This window comes from Typopeltis vanoorti, chromosome 13 (genome assembly GCF_054136105.1).
Source record: "Typopeltis vanoorti isolate ZY-2024b chromosome 13, IOZ_Tvanoo_1.0, whole genome shotgun sequence".
NCBI lineage: Eukaryota > Metazoa > Arthropoda > Arachnida > Uropygi > Thelyphonidae > Typopeltis > Typopeltis vanoorti.
The window spans coordinates 52,696,292-52,715,792 of record NC_143561.1 but is presented as its reverse complement, the minus strand read 5'-3'; the positions used below and the strand labels follow the sequence as shown (position 1 = coordinate 52,715,792).

Here is a 19,501-nt window from a genome sequence, read left to right as displayed (position 1 = left end):
TTAAACTTGCATAACACGTTACAGAAAAAAAAGTTAATTATTTAACACAATTTTGTATGACAATTTCCCATACTTTAGGAATAGTAAGAACTTCGTTGCGGTTTAAGTTTGGTCTGTGTCTGTGTAGTAGGGCTTCAGAACTTTCTTTGTATAAATGTTCATGTTTATATAAAGATCTATGTAAAAATTCAGACTTTTCCCAATGGATTCTATGGTTTGGATTTTCAATTCTGTGTTGAGAGAGGCCAGATTTCTGCGGTTTAAAAAGACAAATGTGGTCTTGATGTTCCGAGATACATTTCTGAACAGACCTACCTGTCTGTCCAAAGTAAGACAATTTGCATGAGCATGGAATTTCATAAACGTTCAGGCAACATCAAAGGTGAGAGTTTGTCCTTAGGAGAAGGTAACAAGTTGTAAATTTGGTTGATAGGTTTGTAAGTGGTGGCAAAATTGTATTTCTTCATAATTTTAGAAAGACCTTCGGAGATGCCTTTGACGTAAGGTTTGGGAATCCTATGGACTTCTTCCTGTCTGGTTTGATGTGTGGAGAAGTGACTGATGATTTTTTGAGTTGTTTTCGGATTATATCCATTTTGGATGGCTGTATTTTTGATTACTTCTAATTCCTGGTTTAAAGATTCTTCAGAGGAGCAGAATTTGTGTGCTCTGGAAACTAGTGATTTAATAATGCCAGATTTGTGAGATGAATGATGAGCGGAAGAATTGTGAATGTAGCGACCTGAGAATGTAGGCTTGCAAAAGACAGACGTGGCGATGGAACCGTCGTCTTTTCTTTGGATGTGTAAATCCAAAAGGAGATACCCTGTGGAGATTCTTTTTCTAACGTAAAGTTGATGCGATGATGAAGAAGGTTAATTTTATCTAGAAACAGTTGTAATTCGTGTTCGGGATGATCCCAGACTGCAAATACGTTGTCGACATATCTTAACCAAATTTTTGGTTTGGGTTCAAAAGTGAATATTTTTTCTTCAAGGTGTTCTAGAAACAAGTTTGCTAGGTTTGGTGATAAAGGAGATCCCATTGCTGTTCCTTCTTCTTGCTTGTAAATTTGACCTTTCCAGGTGAAGTAACCTGATGCAATAACAAACTTGAACAATTCAACTATATCAGACGGAAATTTTTGAGTTAGTAATTCTATATTGAAATTATTTACAATTAAATAATTTTCACTGTGGTTAATATGTGTGTTTCTTTTAATTAAAAGGAATTAGAGATGATAAAGGTGACATAAAAACTGGAGAAAAAGATATCTTTGAAGTATAAAGTAATTACTTCGAAAAATTGCTAAATGAAACAAGCAGTGGTGACAACACAGTGGTAAAAAAACACTAGACCAGGCATGCAGTCAGGAATACATATCCATGCTTGAAGTAGAAAAAGCCATCAAAAGTCTGAAATGTGGAAAGGCAGCAGGAGTAGATGATATTCGACCAGAAATGCTCAAGTATGGAGGTATAAAAGTCTTACAGTGGCTGCACTGCATAGTTCAGAAGGCCTGGACAGAGGGACGAATTCCAGATGATTGGAGTAGAGCTCTCATGGCATGCATATATTAAAAGGGAAATAAAACTGAATGTGAGAATTACAGAGGTATTTCTCTACTGAGTGTTCCTGGTAAGATTCATGCAAGTATACTTGAGAAACAGTTGAGAAGGATTGTGGAGAAACAAGCTGGATTCAGGCCAAATAGAGTCTGTCAGGATCAGATTTTCACTTTATGACAAATAGTTGAGAAATCGTGGAATATAACAAAGAGCTGAAGGAATAAAACAAAGAACCACCCAGCCTGGTTGGCCAAGTGGTTAGTGTATCTGCTCTTCAGCCAAAAAGCTACAGGTTCGAATCCCGCTGTGGGCATGGACGTTTGTGAATGTCTGTGAAAATACTAGTGATGGTGGTTGGCAGTAGATGGCATTGGTGTAGATGATGAAGGTAGTTGCAGTTGGTGGAGACGGAGAGTTGCAGAGAAGGTGTCCTCCCTCGATGAGTCTTTGGACTCCCTGGAGGTATTACGTAATAATAATTTAAATTAAGGGGATATTAAATCCCACATTGTTTTAAAACCGAATAAGAAACTCAAAGATTGGAATCAGAGAGTTTCATGCCGAATATGGTATAATAAACTATAAAAGTATCGGCGATTACTAGCGTGAGATAATGCAATTAGTCCTAGTACATAGTACAAACTCGGGAAACTCGCAGCAAAGGTGGGTAAAGTTCTGATCCCTATTCTTGGTATTTTCCATAATGTAAAAACACATTTCCTATTTCCTAGGAAATGTATGCTGTTATTACATTATGGTGGGAGGTCACTACCCAGACCGGTTTCAGCCTTTATTGAGGCTTCATCAGTGAGTAGCTTGACCAAAATTAATACCTATTAATTAATAGGTTTATTAAATATTAATTAATTATTATATATTAATTATATAATATAATAATTTTTTTAATAATAAATAATAATATAATTAATTATATATTATATATTAATTAGTATTAATTAATTAATAGGTGTTAATTTTGGTCAAGCTACTCACTGATGAAGCCTTAATAAAGGCTGAAACCGGTCTGGGTAGTGACCTCCCACCATAATGTAATAACAGCATACATTTGCTAGGAAATAGGAAATGTGTTTTTTACATTATGGAAAATACCAAGAATAGCGATCAGAACTTTACCTACTTTTGCTGCGAGTTGCCTGAGTTTGTACTACTAGGACTACTTGCATTAGCTCAGGCTAGTAATCGCCGATACTTTTATAGTTTATTATACTATATTCAGCATGAAACTCTCTGATTCCAATCTTTGAGTTTCTTTTTCTGTTTTAAAACAATATGGGATTTAATATCCCCTTAATTTAAATAAAGTTTATATCACCGAAATGAAGCCTATTGGCTCTTTATATTTAAGTAATAATAATAATAAAAGTTTTATAGACCTGCAAAGGCATATGACAAAGTGCCAAGAGAAAAGCTATTCAAAAAGTTATAGCTATATGGTATCAATGGGACATTATATCAAGCAATACTTAGTCTTTATTTGAGTCGTAAGTCAACAGTTAGAATAGAAGGAAGTACAGGTAGATGGTTTGCTGTTAAATCTGGTGTTAGACAAGGATGTACATTATCCACTCTGTTATATTATCTATATGGATCACATTACAAATATTAAACCTGATACAAAACTGGAGATGTTAATCTCAGCTCTTTACTTTATGCATATACATTGATTTAGATGTTATACTTCTAAATCAATCCAGTACAAGTATGCAAGATTTCCTGACTAAACTGAATAACTGTTGTAATACATAGATGACGAACCTATGGCATGCATGCCAGAGGTGGCACGTCCGAGAATTTTGCTGGCACGTCAATGATTTACAGGTGATATCCTGTCAATGATTTACAGGTGACAGAGTGGATCCTTGGATGAGTTGAGTAAGTTCTTTAATTTTGCAGGAGGTTTAAAGGTGGTTTTAAGGTTGTATTTCTGTAGTATTCTCTTTATTTTGTCTGATATCCCTTTAATGTATGGAATGGTTACAGTTTTATTGTAGTCTAGTTTATTTTTGGTTTTAAGTGAGATCTTGTAGAGGATTTTGTTGATAGTATTTTGGCTGTAACCATTTTTTAGGAAGGTATTGCTGATAACTTTTAGTTCATCTCTAAGTGCATGTTCATTGGAGCAAATCTTCAAAGCCCTGTTTTTTAGTGTATTAATGACCTGTAGTTTTTGTGTTGGGTGGTGGTGGTGGTAGGAGTTTATGTGTATGTATTGGCCAATATTTGTCGGTTTTCTGATAAACAGTGAAGGAAAGACTGTCAGAAGGAAGAGATGTCACAAGTGTATATAGAAACAGAAGTGTGTTCTGCTTTTAATTCTCAATTGTGAATTGTATGCATTTGTTTGTTTGTTTAGATGGCAGAGAAAGCAGCATACAGTAATAACAGAACTAAATTTCTAGGCAGCATTGGAGGGAACGCAAGGATCAAAAATTTTGGACTTGGATATAGAATAAGAGGATCTGATTGAGACTAAGATGTCATACTTGCCCCTTATTGAATTTATGTCGAACTATAAGACATGTACAATAGAAAACTATAATAGATTAAGAAACCAGTTTTAAGCAGTATAATGGATGAAAGAATTTGTAGGAAGAAAGAAAGGTCAGTAGTGCATGGGAAATGGTTAAGGAAAAAACTCCTGATAACAGTGGCAGATTATATAGCACAAGTGAAGAAGGTCTAGAGTGAAATGGATGACCAGAGAAAAGAAACAGGAATTGCAGATGAAGAAATTATGGAACATATAAAGAGATAGGTGGAGAACATTTGCATGAGAAATATAAGGCTCAGGCTAGGAAGGTGAACTAGTATAGTAAGGAGAGAAAAATTAGAATACAAGAGAAGACTAACACTGCAATCCTAGGAGAATACCAAGGAGTTTTCTTTTGCTAATGTGACCAGTAAGAAGAAAACTGATTGTGGACAGATTACCTTCCTGGTTGGAGACAGTAATCAGATAACAAAGTTGACCTATTTAATAATTACTTTATTAGGGTGTTTCACCCTGGTAAAGCAGGCTTTAGATGTTCCTAGAGAGATAGGGGAAAGATGAATAATTAGAAGTGAATAAAGGAGATTATGGCAAATATTGAACACTCTAGATGTTAGTAAGGCAGAAAGACCAGATGGGATTTTGCCCTATGTTCAAAGGCAATGTGCCAAGGAACTGACTATACAATTAACCTGGCTGTCTAATGAAAGTTTTGCAATGGAGCAAGTTCCTGAGAGGTGGAAGGATAGTAAAATGGTGCCACTGCATAATAGTGGTAGAATAGAGTGTATCAAACTACAGACCAGTTTATATTTCTTTTATAGTTGTTAAGATTTTGGAAAAATTGATAACAACTCATATACAGGATTGGGCAAATGAGGACAATATTATTAACGTAGGCAAGCATGGATTTGTTTCCTTCTTGTTTTAGAAATCTGGTTGCCTTTTATAACAGAGTAACAAGAGCAGTGGATGTAATTTTTTGAACTTTGGAAAGGGGCATTTGACAGGGTGCCTCATGACAAGTTGGTATTTAAGAATATGGGTTTGAATATCAGTCAGGTTAGTGATTGGATTGGTAACTGGCTTTTTGATAGATATCACAGAGTAACAAGGTTATAAGTAGCATTCCACAGGGTTCAGTGCTGGTTTTAAACCAGGTAAAATATAAACCAGTTAACAAATATCTTTATTTGATTTGTTTTTTTTGTGTTGTAATACTGGGAAAAAATATATAATTAATGTCCAACATGTATGTCTGTCTACAAGATATCCAAGAAACAGCTCATGTTTCTTGGATAAAGTATCAAATGATCAAGAACTAATCATGATTCCACCTACAATGAGTTTTCTGATTCCATGGAATCCTAGAAATAATATCAATACTAAATTAACTGAATTTATCAAAAAATAAAAAAAATAAAAAACTTTTAAATTACACAAACCTATTGGATCAATCCAAATACAACAGTCTTTTATTGGAACCTTGAAATCTTTTATAACAGAAACATCAGGAACCACATCTACAATGCAATGAACAGCAGATGCCAAATGAGATGCAGCTTTTTCATTGCCATCTAGCACCTTCTGTAGTAAGATTGCAGTCTCTTGCACTGTATTAAGTACTTCTATATCAATAGAATATCCAACTGCATTTGTAAAGTGATTGCTTTCTTCACCTTGAATTCGAGAACTAATTCCAAAAATCTAAAAATAAAAAAGGTTACTGCAAAGTTGCTTTTTTAGATTTATGTATTATTATTAGTAGTATTATTTTTATGGCACTTACCCATGAAATATTTAAAAACTTATTGCACATATGTATCTTCAGTAAGCTAAGGGTTAGATAACGTGGAAACCTTATTAGGGGACTAAACAGCTTTGGCAATAACAACTTTAAATAAATGAAATAAATTTTCTAATATCTTTATGCCCCAAAATGAGTAAGCAGAGATTCTTTAGCTCTAACGTTTTGAAGACATATGAACAGCAATCAAGACTTTTCACAGTCTCTTCTCTCTCTCTCTCTCTCTCTGTGTGTGTGTGTGTGTGTGTGGTGGTGGGGAGGGGGTTAAGTGTTATGAGGATCACCACAAATTTGCTATGGGATCGTGTTTTAGTCATTTATTTCCATATTACAATATGGTGGCAAACGCATTAAGTAAAAGATAAATTTATATACCAAACTGCCATTGCCAAATGACAAAGTTGTTATTTAAATTTATCTCTTACCTAATTGCATGAGGAAAACAATATTCCAGAAGAGGAAAGTCATCACTAGTGGGTTACTGCAGACTGTTTTAGGACCACTACCATTCAGCTCAAGGTGGTAGATGTCATTCATCACCTGGTGAAACACCACCACTGTCGCTGCCATGCTTTAGAAATCTTGTTTTAAATTTCACCTCTGATGGATTATAAGACAAAAATATAAGAAAATATCCAATTGCTATTTTGTTTTTATTAAGTGAAACATTAATGCAAAACAATTACATAACATTAATTAAATGGCCACCTGGTTGCCAAATGGATAGCATATTTGCTCTCCACCAAAAGCCTGCAGGTTCGAATCCTGCTGTGGGCATGGATGTTTGTGATTGTCTGTGGAAATACCAGTGGTGGTCGACAGTAGATGGTGTTGGTGTAGTTGCGATCAGTTGGTGATTGAATGGTGGAGATGGAGGAGTTGTAGAGCAGATGCCCTCCATCAATGAGTCCTTGGACTCTCTGGAAGTGTCAAATAATAATAATAATAAATGTTTGCTCTATGGGGACATCGCATAATAAAACTGTTTATAACTCTTCTAAATTTAAATTATAAGCAATGTCTGCCTCTATCGATATAGTTGCTAGACCAACCAATCTTGTCATTGCTATTCACAAATAATTTTTAATCATTTTAAGCTTGGAAAAACTTCTTTCCATACTTGTTATGACGGTGCCTACCGCAATATGGCTGAACAAGTGCCCTTATTAAGCCGCGCCGCGAGGCAGGCTGCCTGTATGCTACACCCTGTTGATGGCACTGTGTAAGCCTGAAGACCAATCATGGCTGCAAACATTGAAGTGGTTTACAGCTATGTTTGCTCACCAGTAGAAAAAGGGCTCCAGTTTTAGTCCCTCCCCTTCCTTCTCACATGAAATGACATGCCTATCACTCTGTAAAAGCCCAGATCCTCCTTATTCCAATATATATAGCAGTAAAATGGTTCCACAGACTGACCATTAGTTAGTTTACAGGCCCAAACTTGACAATAACCAATCCAGAGGATTTCTGATTGGCTAGTGCTAAATCCTCCTTAAAACAATTCCAAAAAAATATAAAAGCAATAAAAATTCAACCAAAAAGATACAAAAATCCAACAAAAACAACAACAAAAAAATCAAACAAGCAGTAAAAAACCCGGCAAAACATTAATTCTTGCCAAATAAAAAAAAAAAAAAGTTTCATATCCACTTCACTAGCATACAAAGCCTGAACAGCAATATAAATGATGACTCATCCTATCTTTAGTGACTTTGGGTTCCAGGCTTCTCCAGAGGTAAATACCAGCTTGTTACAAGATTTATTCTATTTCTCTCTTCTTTTTTTTTTCTATCTTGTCTCTTAACTTAGAATTTAGGATTGCTCTATGAACTCTAAATGGGTGATCCCCAGAGGGAAAGTTTAGAGTTTGAGCAGGTGTTTACACAATTTAGAAGTTCTTATGACTTCTTGCAAACAAATGGCCCAATCGACTCCAGGTTCGGCTTGAAGTCAATAACCACTCCGACCATCGACAACAGACCATCAGAGTCCCAGACTCTGTACTCACAGGCTCATATTTAATCCAAAAAACAGCTGAGGAAGAAGACAGATTCTGAGGAGTCAGAAGGAAAAAACAACACAAAAAACCAACATGAAATGAAATTGTAACCACATGAAAGCAGAAACAAACCAATGTAAGGAAAGAGTTCCTTATGTTATCCTGCAAGCCAAGGAACAACGGATAGAAATGGACATGGCCCTCAAAAACCATAAAATAAATTTTATGACAGCCAGGAACACTGATCGGGGGGGGGGGGGGGATCCAAATACAGCCAGAGACAGTAGCCCAACTATCACACACTCACTAAACTTTTAGATGATAAAAACATTCAATCCCACATGTTTGCTTTAAAAAGTGAAAAAAAAAAAAAAAAACTTCAAAGTGGTACTGTATGGTATTACAGAATCCATCACCACTGAGGAAGTCACAGGAGACCTCCAAAACCATTTAAACCCTATTAAAGTATGCTGTATGTTTGAGTAGATAAATGGCCAGTGACTCTTGTCCTAGTGGAAATTAACAAACAGTAACAAGAAATCTATGCCCTAAAAACCATCTGTGACCTGGTTATAAAACCAGCATCACCATTACAACAGAACACATCAATTGGACAATGCCACCATTGTCAAAAATTTGGCCACTTGCAATGCTGCTGCAAGACCAATTTCCACTGTATTAAATGCAGAGCAAAACCACACAATGGTTTCCTGCAAAAAATGCCAGCTAAATGTGCCAATTGTGGTGGACTGCATCTTGCCAATTACAGAGGGTGCAAACAATACTTGGCCACTCAAAAATCAACAAAAGAAAACCTAAGAGCCCCCATCAACAACTGCATGAGCACCCACAGCAAATGCTGATAGTCCCCCAATGGTACAGCAAACCACCCAAGTATGTGTCTTGTATGCAGAGGTAGTGACAATGTCTAACAAAACCCAGCAAAAGATGCAGTCATAGCAGACACGGTGGACAAATGTTAATTCAGTTCAACAAAGCAAATCCCAGCCAGGACTCCACAAACAAGTTGTGAGACATATCACAATATTTTGTGATATGTCTCAAACAATCATTACTGCACTAGTTGATGGTTAACCAGCGTAGAAGGCTAAACTCTCTGCAGATTGTGTTCTGGAATGCTAATGGTCTAGGAAACAAAATGTATGAGCTACAAGAATTTACGGCATGCTATTATTATTATTATTATTATCATATAACACCTCCAGGGAGTCTAAGGACTCATCAAGGGAGGGTACCTACTCTACAACTCTCTTTCTCCAATAACTACAAATATCTTCATCTACACCACTGCCATCTACTGCTGACCACCACCACTAGTATTTTCACAGACAATCACAAACATCCACGTCTACAGCAGGATTCGAACCCGCTGCCTTTTGGTTGGAGAGCAATACGCTAACCACTCGGCCAACCAGGCCAGCTATAGCTGAGGTAATCCTTGTAAACAATAAGCACCTTCAACCAGCCGACAACCCAAAGCTCAGGAACTATGTTCTATAGTGCAATGACAAACCGAATGCTGGGAGGCAGGGGGGGGGGGAGTACAGTCATATTTGTCAAGCTCAATACAGAACACAACAAAATTGTAAATCCTACCACTACTACCATAAAAATCACAGGAGTGGAGGTCCAAACTGCAAATGTGGGTCATCTAAAAATATACTCTATATAACTATCCAAACAAACAGTTACTGGAAGCAGACTTGACTGAAATTACTAGACACAAATGAAGTAGTGCTAATAACAGAAGACCTAAACACTTATCATACAGTCTGTAGCAGCAGAACTACAAATCAAAATGATAGAAGCCACCAGGAACATGTGGAAATCCTATTTGTATAAGGATACCAGGAAGTCCTATCACACAACAATGTGGCAGGACTTCCTGATATCCATATATAGCGATACTATAAAATATCGCATATCTGACCACCACCCAGTTTTACTCCAACTGGGCTTACAACATAAAAATAACCCAGACTGAGTCCCAACTGTCAACTGGACAAAACAAATAACTACTCCACATGAATCTGTTGGCCCAGTTCCAGCCATCGACTGAAAGGAAAAAATCGATTATTCAATTTTGAGCATAGAAAAGCAGATAACTGCTTTAACAGCTGCCACTGTAGATGTGCCATGCACAAACTCCAACTGACTTCCAGATGTGATTAAAATCCTGATCCACAGAAAGAACAAAAGAACAGAGCCAAGCACCAATATCACAGAATCCTGCCCCAACACCAACAAGTGCTAAACAAGGCTACAAAGGAAGTTCAAAATGTGCTTAAAAAAGTATTGAGATCAACAGTGGGAGACAAAAACTTTAGTCCTTAAACACAGAAGACCAGACGCATTGGAAAATGACCAAATGGTAGAACCCTCATAGAACAGTAGAACCAAAAGCTAGACCATAAACTTCTCTCACCAATCCATGGTAAATGTGGTATCGTTTACCATGACAAAGCTGAAGCTTTTGCTGATGGTGTAGCCCAAACTACATCTATGTGGATCAAGACTTCATCAGTCAAGTGCACACCTGGGTACATTGCATGCTGAAACACACAGAGTACATAAACCCCATCAAAATGACATCACCTGCTGAGTATGTGAAATCATCACCAAACTTAAGAAAAGAAAGTAAATTACAAGAGATATTACAATATTACACTTCACAATATTGAATCTTTGCACTACTCATCCTTAGAATCACAGGTGACAAGGGATTCCAGGATAGCAGTATATGGAGATTCCATAGTTAGAGGATTAGTTAATGAGAGAGTCCATAGAGTCTGCTATCCAGAAGGGAGAATGAGTAGGATAATTCAGGCATTGAACATGAGGAAGAAATGAGCAAGAGAGTTAGTGGTGATTGTGGGGACAAATGATCTAAGTGCACATAAGGAGCATGTGAGGGCAAATATCAGGAGGTTATTGAGAAGAGCGAAAGATAACAGTGTAATGGGAAAGGTTGTCAGTGTGTTGCCGAGGTATAACAATGATGAGGTCTGACAGAGAGCTAAAAATCACGAATGGTTTGCTAGTGGAGTTATGTGAGAAGGGAATACAATTTGTGGATATATTGCATGTGTTTGAGGGATGATTGAAAGTATACAGGTGCAATGGATTGTATATGAATGGCTTTGGAGAGAGAGAGTGTGCACTGGAGAAAGTGTTGCTGGATGGAAGTACAGTGTGTGTGTGGAAGTACAGTCTAATGCATGCAAAAGATGAAGTGAAAATCAGGAGAGTGGTATTGAAGAGGAAGAAGTATTTGGCATTGAAAACAGTAGTAGCATGAGAGATGAATAGAGAACAGGAATGTAAGGGGAACAGGGAAATGAGGGGGGGGGACAGGAAGACATAGCATAGGAAGAGTGAATGTTGAAAGTGGCAGTGATTGTTTGTATGAAGATGAAGTATACTGCGATATGGGTGGGGAAGTTGAAACTGAGCACATATATGTGGTAAGTGGTGATAAAAGTTGGGCATGTCATCATCATCAAATTCCTGACATGTACCCTCAAGGGATGTACAGGATATGAAAGAACTACATGAAAAACATACATCATTACTAACTTCCTATCTACAATTTTCTTCCAAATCAATCTGTTACCTGTCCAGACTCCAACATTATCAGATCTCATATTTCTGTCTTCTAGGGCACTTTTTTTACTGTATCAATCCACCTATATCTTGGTCTTTCTCTGGTCTTTTACCTGCCAACCTGGCAGAGAGCACTTGTTTTGTTAATCTTTCCTCTCCCATTCTGTTTAAGTGACCATACCACCTGAGATTGGTTCTGCTAACACATTCCTTGATGCTAACAATGCCAAGTTCTTTCCTAATATCCTCAGTTTTTAATATGATATTGCTATTGATGCCATCTGTTCAAATTTTTCTCAGGACTCTCATATCTGTGGTCTTTAGCCAAGTGTTTTATTTCTAACCCAGCTCTCAGATTCATAAGTTAAAACTGGTTTGAACGCTGTCTTGTATACAGATAATTTAGTGTTTTGACTAATTTCTCTCTAATTCCATATAAATTTATTCAGTTGACTTACTACCATCCCAGCTTTGTTGATTCTTTTATCAATTTCTATATTTAATTTACCATCTTCACTAAAATAGTGCCTAAGTAGCTGAAATGTTTTACTTGTTCCATAGGTTCTCCATTCACAATGCAGATGATATTTTCAATGTTTCTCACTATTTTCATTGTTTTTGTCTTGTTATTTCTGATTTTCATACCAAATTTATTACAACAGTTATTCAATTTAGTCAGGGAATCTTGCAGACTTGTACTGGTTTTATTTAGAAGTATAACAACATCTGCATAAAGTAGAGATGAGATTAACATCTCATTGGGCAAGTGTGGTAGAGAAGTCACAACAAACAAATGGCTTGGATAGGACTGTTTATAGACCAAAAAATGAATTACTGTGTTTGTTTACAAATGCCAGAAGTATCAGAAATAAGAGAGATGAAATGGTCTCACTGATTGAGACCCCAAATATATTCACCCCAAAATCATTGGAATAAGTGAAATATGGTTGAACGAAGATGATATTCTAATGGGAATAGAAATGGAAGGATACAGTATTTTTCACAAGGATAGAAAGAACAGGAAGGGGAGTGCTACTGATGATAGCAGGGGAATTGTATTCACATAAGGTGGACATGGAAGAGGGAAATACTGGCAATCGTTATGAGGCAGTGTGGTGTAATGTGGAGGTTAATAGGAAGACATATTTAGTTGGATGTTGCTATAGGCCTGGGAATGTGAAGGGTGGTGATAAAGAAATGTATAAACAACTTGAATTAGTGAAAAAAGGAAGGGTCATTATTATTATTATGGGCGATTTTAATTATGGCTGTATAGAGGCTTTATGTGCTACCTGAGAAAACTATCTCAGGCAGCATGTAAAAGGAGGGGCATGCGAGGATTGAGAGTTTTAGATATGATCATTTCATCAGAGGATAATTGTGAGTGTGGTTTCGCACTTTCCTCTAGTTGGTGAGAGTGATCATGAAGTGATCAGCTGGGTTGTAGCTAGCCATATGCAGACTTTTGTGAGGAAAGGATATATGTGGAATTATAAGGCTGGTAATTATAACAAGCTTAGGAGATAGCTTAGAGCTATAACATGAAATGAGGAGTTGAGTTGTAAGGAAATAAATGCTGCATGGAAACTGACAAAGAAATACATAACAGCATCAATGTGTGTGAATGCATTCTGAAGGCTAAAAAGGCTAAATAAGATAGGCTTAAAATGGATGAATGAGGAACTTAAGCATGAAATCTAGAAGAAGAAAGTACTTTGGAGGCAGTACAAGATGAATAATAGTAATAATCAGTTACAGGAAGAGTATAAAGAACAAGCCAGGAGAGTGACTCACTTAGTAAGGAAAAATGGATGAATGAGGAACTTAAGCATGAAATCTAGAAGAAGAAAGTACTTTGGAGGCAGTACAAGATGAATAATAGTAATAATCAGTTACAGGAAGAGTATAAAGAACATGCCAGGAGAGTGACTCACTTAGTAAGGAAAACAAAAGTGCAGTATGAGTAGAAATTGGCAAATCAGGTGAAGAAAAACCTGAGCAAGTTTTTTTAGATATGTGGCAAGTAGAAGGAAGAATGATCATAGTAAGGTGATGTTAATGGATGAAAATGGTAATTGCTGCAGAAGACATTGTTGAGATATTCAGTGATCAATTTATAAGGGTGTTTCATCCTGATCAGGGTGGAATCATGAGGAACTTAAGTTTAGAGGACATAGGAGGGGATGGCTTAATTGTGAGTAAGCAGGAGGTATTTGAGGAAATAAATAACCTTGATGTCAACAAGGCTCTTAGAGAATATAGAGACAAATGCAAGAATGCTAAACACTGTGTAAAACTAGCTAAACAAAAGTCATGGGAGGACTTTGGCAAGAATATAGAAAATAAATATCAAGAAGGTGGCAAAATATTCTGGAGGTTGTTGAAGAAACTTAAGAATGGAGGAAAGAGTGCTGTAAAAGGAATTAGAGATGATAAAGGTGACATGAAAACGGGAGAAAAAGATATCCTTGAAGTATGGAGTAATTACTTTGAAAAACTGCTAAATGAAACAAGCAGTGATGACAGCACAGTGGTAAAAAACACTGACCAGGCATGCAGTCAGGAATACATATCCATACTTGAAGTAGAAAAAGCCATCAAAGGCTTGAAATGTGGAAAGGCAGCAGGAGTAGATGATATTCGACCAGAAATGCTGAAGTATGGTGGTATAAGAGTATTACAGTGGCTGCACTGCATAGTTCAGAAAGCCTGGACAGAGGGACGAATTCCCGATGATTGGAGTAGAGCTCTCATAGTACCCATATATAAAAAGGGAAATAAAACTGAATGTGAGAATTACAGAGGTATTTCTCTACTGAGTGTTCCTGGCAAGATCTATGCAAGTATACTTGAGAAACGGTTGAGAAGAATTGTGGAAGAAAAGCTTGGTGAAGAACAAGCTGGATTCAGGCCAAATAGAGGCTGTCAGGATCAGATCTTCACTTTACGACAAATAGTCGAGAAAGCATGGGAATATAACAAAGATCTGTATTTAAGTTTTGTCGATCTGGAAAAGGCATATGACAAGGTGCCAAGAGAGAAGCTATTCAATACGCTGCAGTTATATGGTGTGAATGGGGCATTATACCAAGCAATACTTAGTCTTTATTTGAGTTGTAAGTCAGCAGTCAGAATTGAAGGAAGTACAGGAAGATGGTTTAATGTTAAATCTGGTGTGAGACAAGGATGTACATTATCCCCTCTGTTATTCATTATCTATATGGATCACATTATGAAGGAAAGTGGTATTAAACATGATATCAAAATTGGAGATGTTAATGTCAGCTCTTTGCTTTATGCAGATGATGTTATACTTCTAAATAAATCTGCTACAAGTCTGCAAGATTCTCTGACTAAATTGAATAGCTGTTGTAATAGATATGGTATGAAGGTCAGCAATAAAAAGACAAAGACAATGAAAATAGGCAGAATCATTGAAAATGTCAACTGTGTTGTGAATGGAGAACCTGTGGAACAAGTAAAACATTTCAGCTATTTAGGCACGATTTTTACTGAAGATGGTAAATTAAATATAGAAATAGACAACAGAATCAGCAAAGCTGGTATGGTGGGAAGTCAATTGAATAAATTCATATGGAATAAGAGAGAAATTAGTCGGAACACTAAATTAGCTGTATACAAGACAGTGTTCAAACCAGTTTTAACTTATGGATCTGAGAGCTGGGTCAGAAGTAAAACACTTGACCAAAGACTAGAGACCACAGATATGAGAGTCCTGAGATTATAGGCGTGAACAGATGGCAACAATGGCAATATCATATTAAAAACGAGGATATTAGGAAAGAACTTGACATTGTCAGCATCCAGGAATGCGTTAGCAGAGCTAATCTCAGGTGGTATGGTCACTTAAATAGAATGGGCGAGGAAAGATTAGCAAAACAAGTGTTCTCTGCCAGGGTGGCAGCAAAACGACCCAGAGGAAGGCCAAGATATAGGTGGATTGATACGATACAAAGTGCTCTAGACGATAGAAATATAAGATCTGATAATGTTGGAGTCTTGACAAGTAACAGACTGATTTGGAGGAAAATTGTAGATAGGAAATTAATAATGATGTAATTTTTTTCATGTAGTACTATCATATCCTGTACACCCCTTGAGGGTACATGGCAGGAATTTGATGATGATGATGATGATAACCTTGATGTCAACAAGGCAAAAGGATTTGATGACATATCACCACACATCTTAAGGGAATGTTTCAGGGAATTGGCATACCTGTTTAATAAGTCTTACAACAACACAGATTCCTTAGGAAGTGGAAGGAGGGTAAAATTGTTACACTGCATAAAGGTAGTGATAAGGCTGAAAATTCAAATTGTAGGCCAATCTGTATCAATCAATGCAGTGAAGGTACTGAAAACATTGGTGAGAAGTAGGATACAGAAATGGGTTGATAACAGCAGTATTCTCTGTGGTTATCCGCATGGATTTGTTAGAGGGAGATCATGTTTTACTAACTTACTTATGTACTATAACAAGGTGTCAAATACCTTGGACAGAGGAGATGCATATACAGTGGTGTACTTGGATTTTGCAAAAGCTTTTAATAGACTGCCACACGACAAACTGTTAAATAAATCAAACAGATGGGATTGGATAACATACTTCTGAGTTGAATCAGTGACTGGCTGTCAGACAGGTATTAGAAAGTAGTATATGGGGGTGCAGTATCCCAAAAGAAGGTCACTAGTGTGTGTACTGCAGGGCGGGGGGATCAGTTTTGGGACCATTCTCGTTCAATTTGTAAGTTAATGACATCGGGATGATGAGTTTATGTGATAACTAGTGATATGCAACTGTTTGCAAATAATGCAAAATTGAGAGCAATGCAAAATCCGCAGGATCAAGCAGATTTTATGGCCTTACAGGAGGACTTGAATAGATTGCATGAATGGGCATGTAAGTGGAACTATCAGGTCAGTGTTGCAAAGTGTAAGGTTTGAGATTTGGTAAGCAATGATGGGATGCAAAGCATACACTTGGTAGGAAAACTTTAAAGGAAGTAGATGAGATGAGAGATCTAGGAGTGATGGTGGACAAGGATATGAAATTTAGGTGCCACATTGCAGAAGTTGTGAAGATGTCACATCGGATAATGGCGATGATGCAGAGGCCCCTGACATGCAGTAATAGAGAGGTTATGATGGCATTGTATAAGGCCTTGATCAGCCCTCATATGGATTATTGTGCACAGATTTGGTTGCCAAATTTTCTGGTAACAAGGATGTGTTGGAAAGGGTCCATAGAAAATACACGGAGGTGGCCTGTGGTCTTTGGAATGTGGAGTACAAGGACAGATCGAGAGAATGTAAGTTGCAAAGCCTTGTGAATAGGAGGAAGGGGGGGGGGGTATATGATTGAGATATATAAGCTAGTCAGGAGTTGTTATCAGGTTGACATGGAAGAGATTTTTCATAGAATGGGAGGGATGGGTAGAACAAGAGGCCATCACTGGAAATTGCATAAGGAGGGTGTGTGAGGAGAAGGTTCTTTGCATGGAGAGTGGTTGATGAGTGGAATGCATTGCCTGAGTGTTTTGTGGTAGACATATTGAATCAGTTCAAGGCATGGTTGGATGAGCATTGTGTGCAACAGAGACTCATTGTGTGTACCTTCCACAATGAGTCTCAGACTCCATGGAGGTCAGATAATAATAATAATAATAAATGAGAACACTGATACGGAGAACTCAAGCTCCAGTATAGATACAATGCACAAGGTTTTAATCAAACCATAACTGGAATAACTGTACAGAGCTTTAACATTCAGTTTTTGAGAAGATAAAGAGATTTTGGAAACAGTTATTACAGATGACTGACTAAGGTAGTGTTAGGTTTCTGGAATATACAGACTGAATAACTAGTAGATAGGAGGAAGAAAGAACATGTAAGTCATTAGGCATATGAGGTGGTGACATTTGAATCAGATTAATGTGGATGAGATTTTTTTTATAGTATGGATGGATACAGGAACAAGAAACTGCTGGAAATTGCATAAGGAGAGAGCAAGCAAGAGAGTGATGTGCAAGTATACATACTGAATAACTAGTAGATAGGAGAAAGAAAAGAACATGTAAGTCATTAGGCATGTGAGTTGGTGACATTTGTATCAGATTAATGCAGATGAGATTTTTTTATAGAGTGGATGAATACAGGAACAAGAAACTGCTGGAAATTGCATACAGAGAACGCAAGCAAGGGAGTGATGGGCAAGTTTTTTTACTCAGACAGTGGTACTGACTTGAATGTAGTGAATGAGTTTAAGGCATGGTTTGACCATTCATGGAAGGTTGTTCATAGAAAGTGTGAGAAAAGTAATGAGGTAGAACTTTTTTGCTTAGAGAATGGTAGGTGGGAAGAATGTGGAAAATGAGTTTAGTCATAGCAATGAGTATTACATTTGACAGTTAGGTTATCAAACAATGAGCCCTTTGATGCCAAAGCCTAGTGATAATAATAATAATATATCTTATCAACTATTCATTATAACAATGCATTTTTCCTTTTTGCAACAATTCATTGAACTTTCAAAATCAAGTCATTACCTCTTTTTCAAGATCATGTTTAACAGTCTCCTGTATCAATACGTCAGCTAATGTCTTGAAATCCTGCACAAATCTTTTATTTTTCTCATCTTCCTTTTTTTCCTCTACCAACAAAGAAAATAACTCTTTTTCTGCACGGCATATACGTGCAATATGAGCTGCTTTTTCTGATGCTTGGATTATTAGTTGAACTAATCTACTTCCTAACATTTCCGACTCTTCCATTTTTATAGAATTGAATAATCTAAATAAAATATAAAATTAATTGCAGTCAGAAGTATCACTCTATCATCTACAGTAATCTATAACTAAATTATCAAAATTTATATTCATATAAATATTTTAATTACAAAGTGGATAATTGTGTACATTCACATAACATAATCAGGTGAATGCCTGCAATAGATTATAACATACAGCAAATCACATGCCATCATACCACTTTTTAGCAATTTAGTAGAGTAAGAGAAGAGTACTCAGTTACTAATGATTTACTGAATAACTTATGATTTGTGTTATAATTTATTCCAATCTAGACCAGTTGATATAATAATATTATTATTATCATTACTGATATTATTATTATCATTACTGATATGATTAACATTATTAATTGTCAATATTATTATCATTATTACTGTATGTGAATCTCAATGGAGTCCAAAGACTCATCAGTGGAAGCCCAGTCCATCCACACAACACCTATCTCACCTTTCTTGAATGCATTAGCAAAGTGAACAAAGTACTCATAATCCATTCTGCACATCTGACACTCTTCAACAAAAAATCTAGCACTTATACCCTTGATAACTACACTTTTACCCATCCCTGAAAATTGAGCTCTGCTCCCTCTAATGAAATTTTTCCTCTGTATCAATTCTATAGAATCCTTTCATTTCTATAAAACCCTTTTGGTAACATTTCTATCACATCCTCTCTTTTCTTCCTATTCACCAACTTCTGAAACCCACAAACTCTCAATGTAGCATCCCACAGACCAATCACCATCTTGGTTACTTGCCTCTGATCCTCTGAACCATTTCCTTATCCTAAATAAATCCAGTTGGCAAGACCTGTGCACAATAATATTTAGATGTGACCATATCAAAGCTTTAAAAAGGGAATGCTAACTTTTTTATTTGCACTTTTGGTGTGTGCCAGAGTACACGTGCTGCTATTTGATTAATGATTATTACTCTCCCCCTTATAAACTCTGCTGTGGCTTGTACTGTGGCCCATTTTCTTAGCATTTGTTTGAAGCATGGATTAATGTGTCTCAGTTTCTGTTTTGCAACACAGTCTATAGTTTTGTGCGGATTTAATTTGGCTCCTGAAGCTCCTTGGTACAACTCTCTCTCAGATCTCCTCATCTCTGAGGACTCATCAGACTTTCCGTGACTTTCCTGATGATGCTTCACCATTT

The 19,501-nt window shown here is 36.7% G+C and overlaps 1 protein-coding gene across 1 annotated transcript in view; it reads right to left on the bottom strand.

Annotated features, from left to right (window-relative positions):
- Positions 1–18,315, bottom strand: part of Ipp (inositol polyphosphate 1-phosphatase) — a 76,832-nt gene extending 58,517 nt beyond the window's left edge. Inside the window, exons 1-2 of the mRNA XM_090402602.1 lie at positions 18,079–18,315; positions 5,526–5,787 (exon numbers count right to left, since the gene is read on the bottom strand). Coding sequence (XP_090258728.1) covers positions 5,526–5,787; positions 18,079–18,303 — 487 coding nt within the window. The 5' untranslated portion in view covers positions 18,304–18,315. The remainder of the gene's footprint in view (positions 1–5,525; positions 5,788–18,078) is intronic.
- Between the last annotated feature and the right edge of the window lie 1,186 nt (positions 18,316–19,501).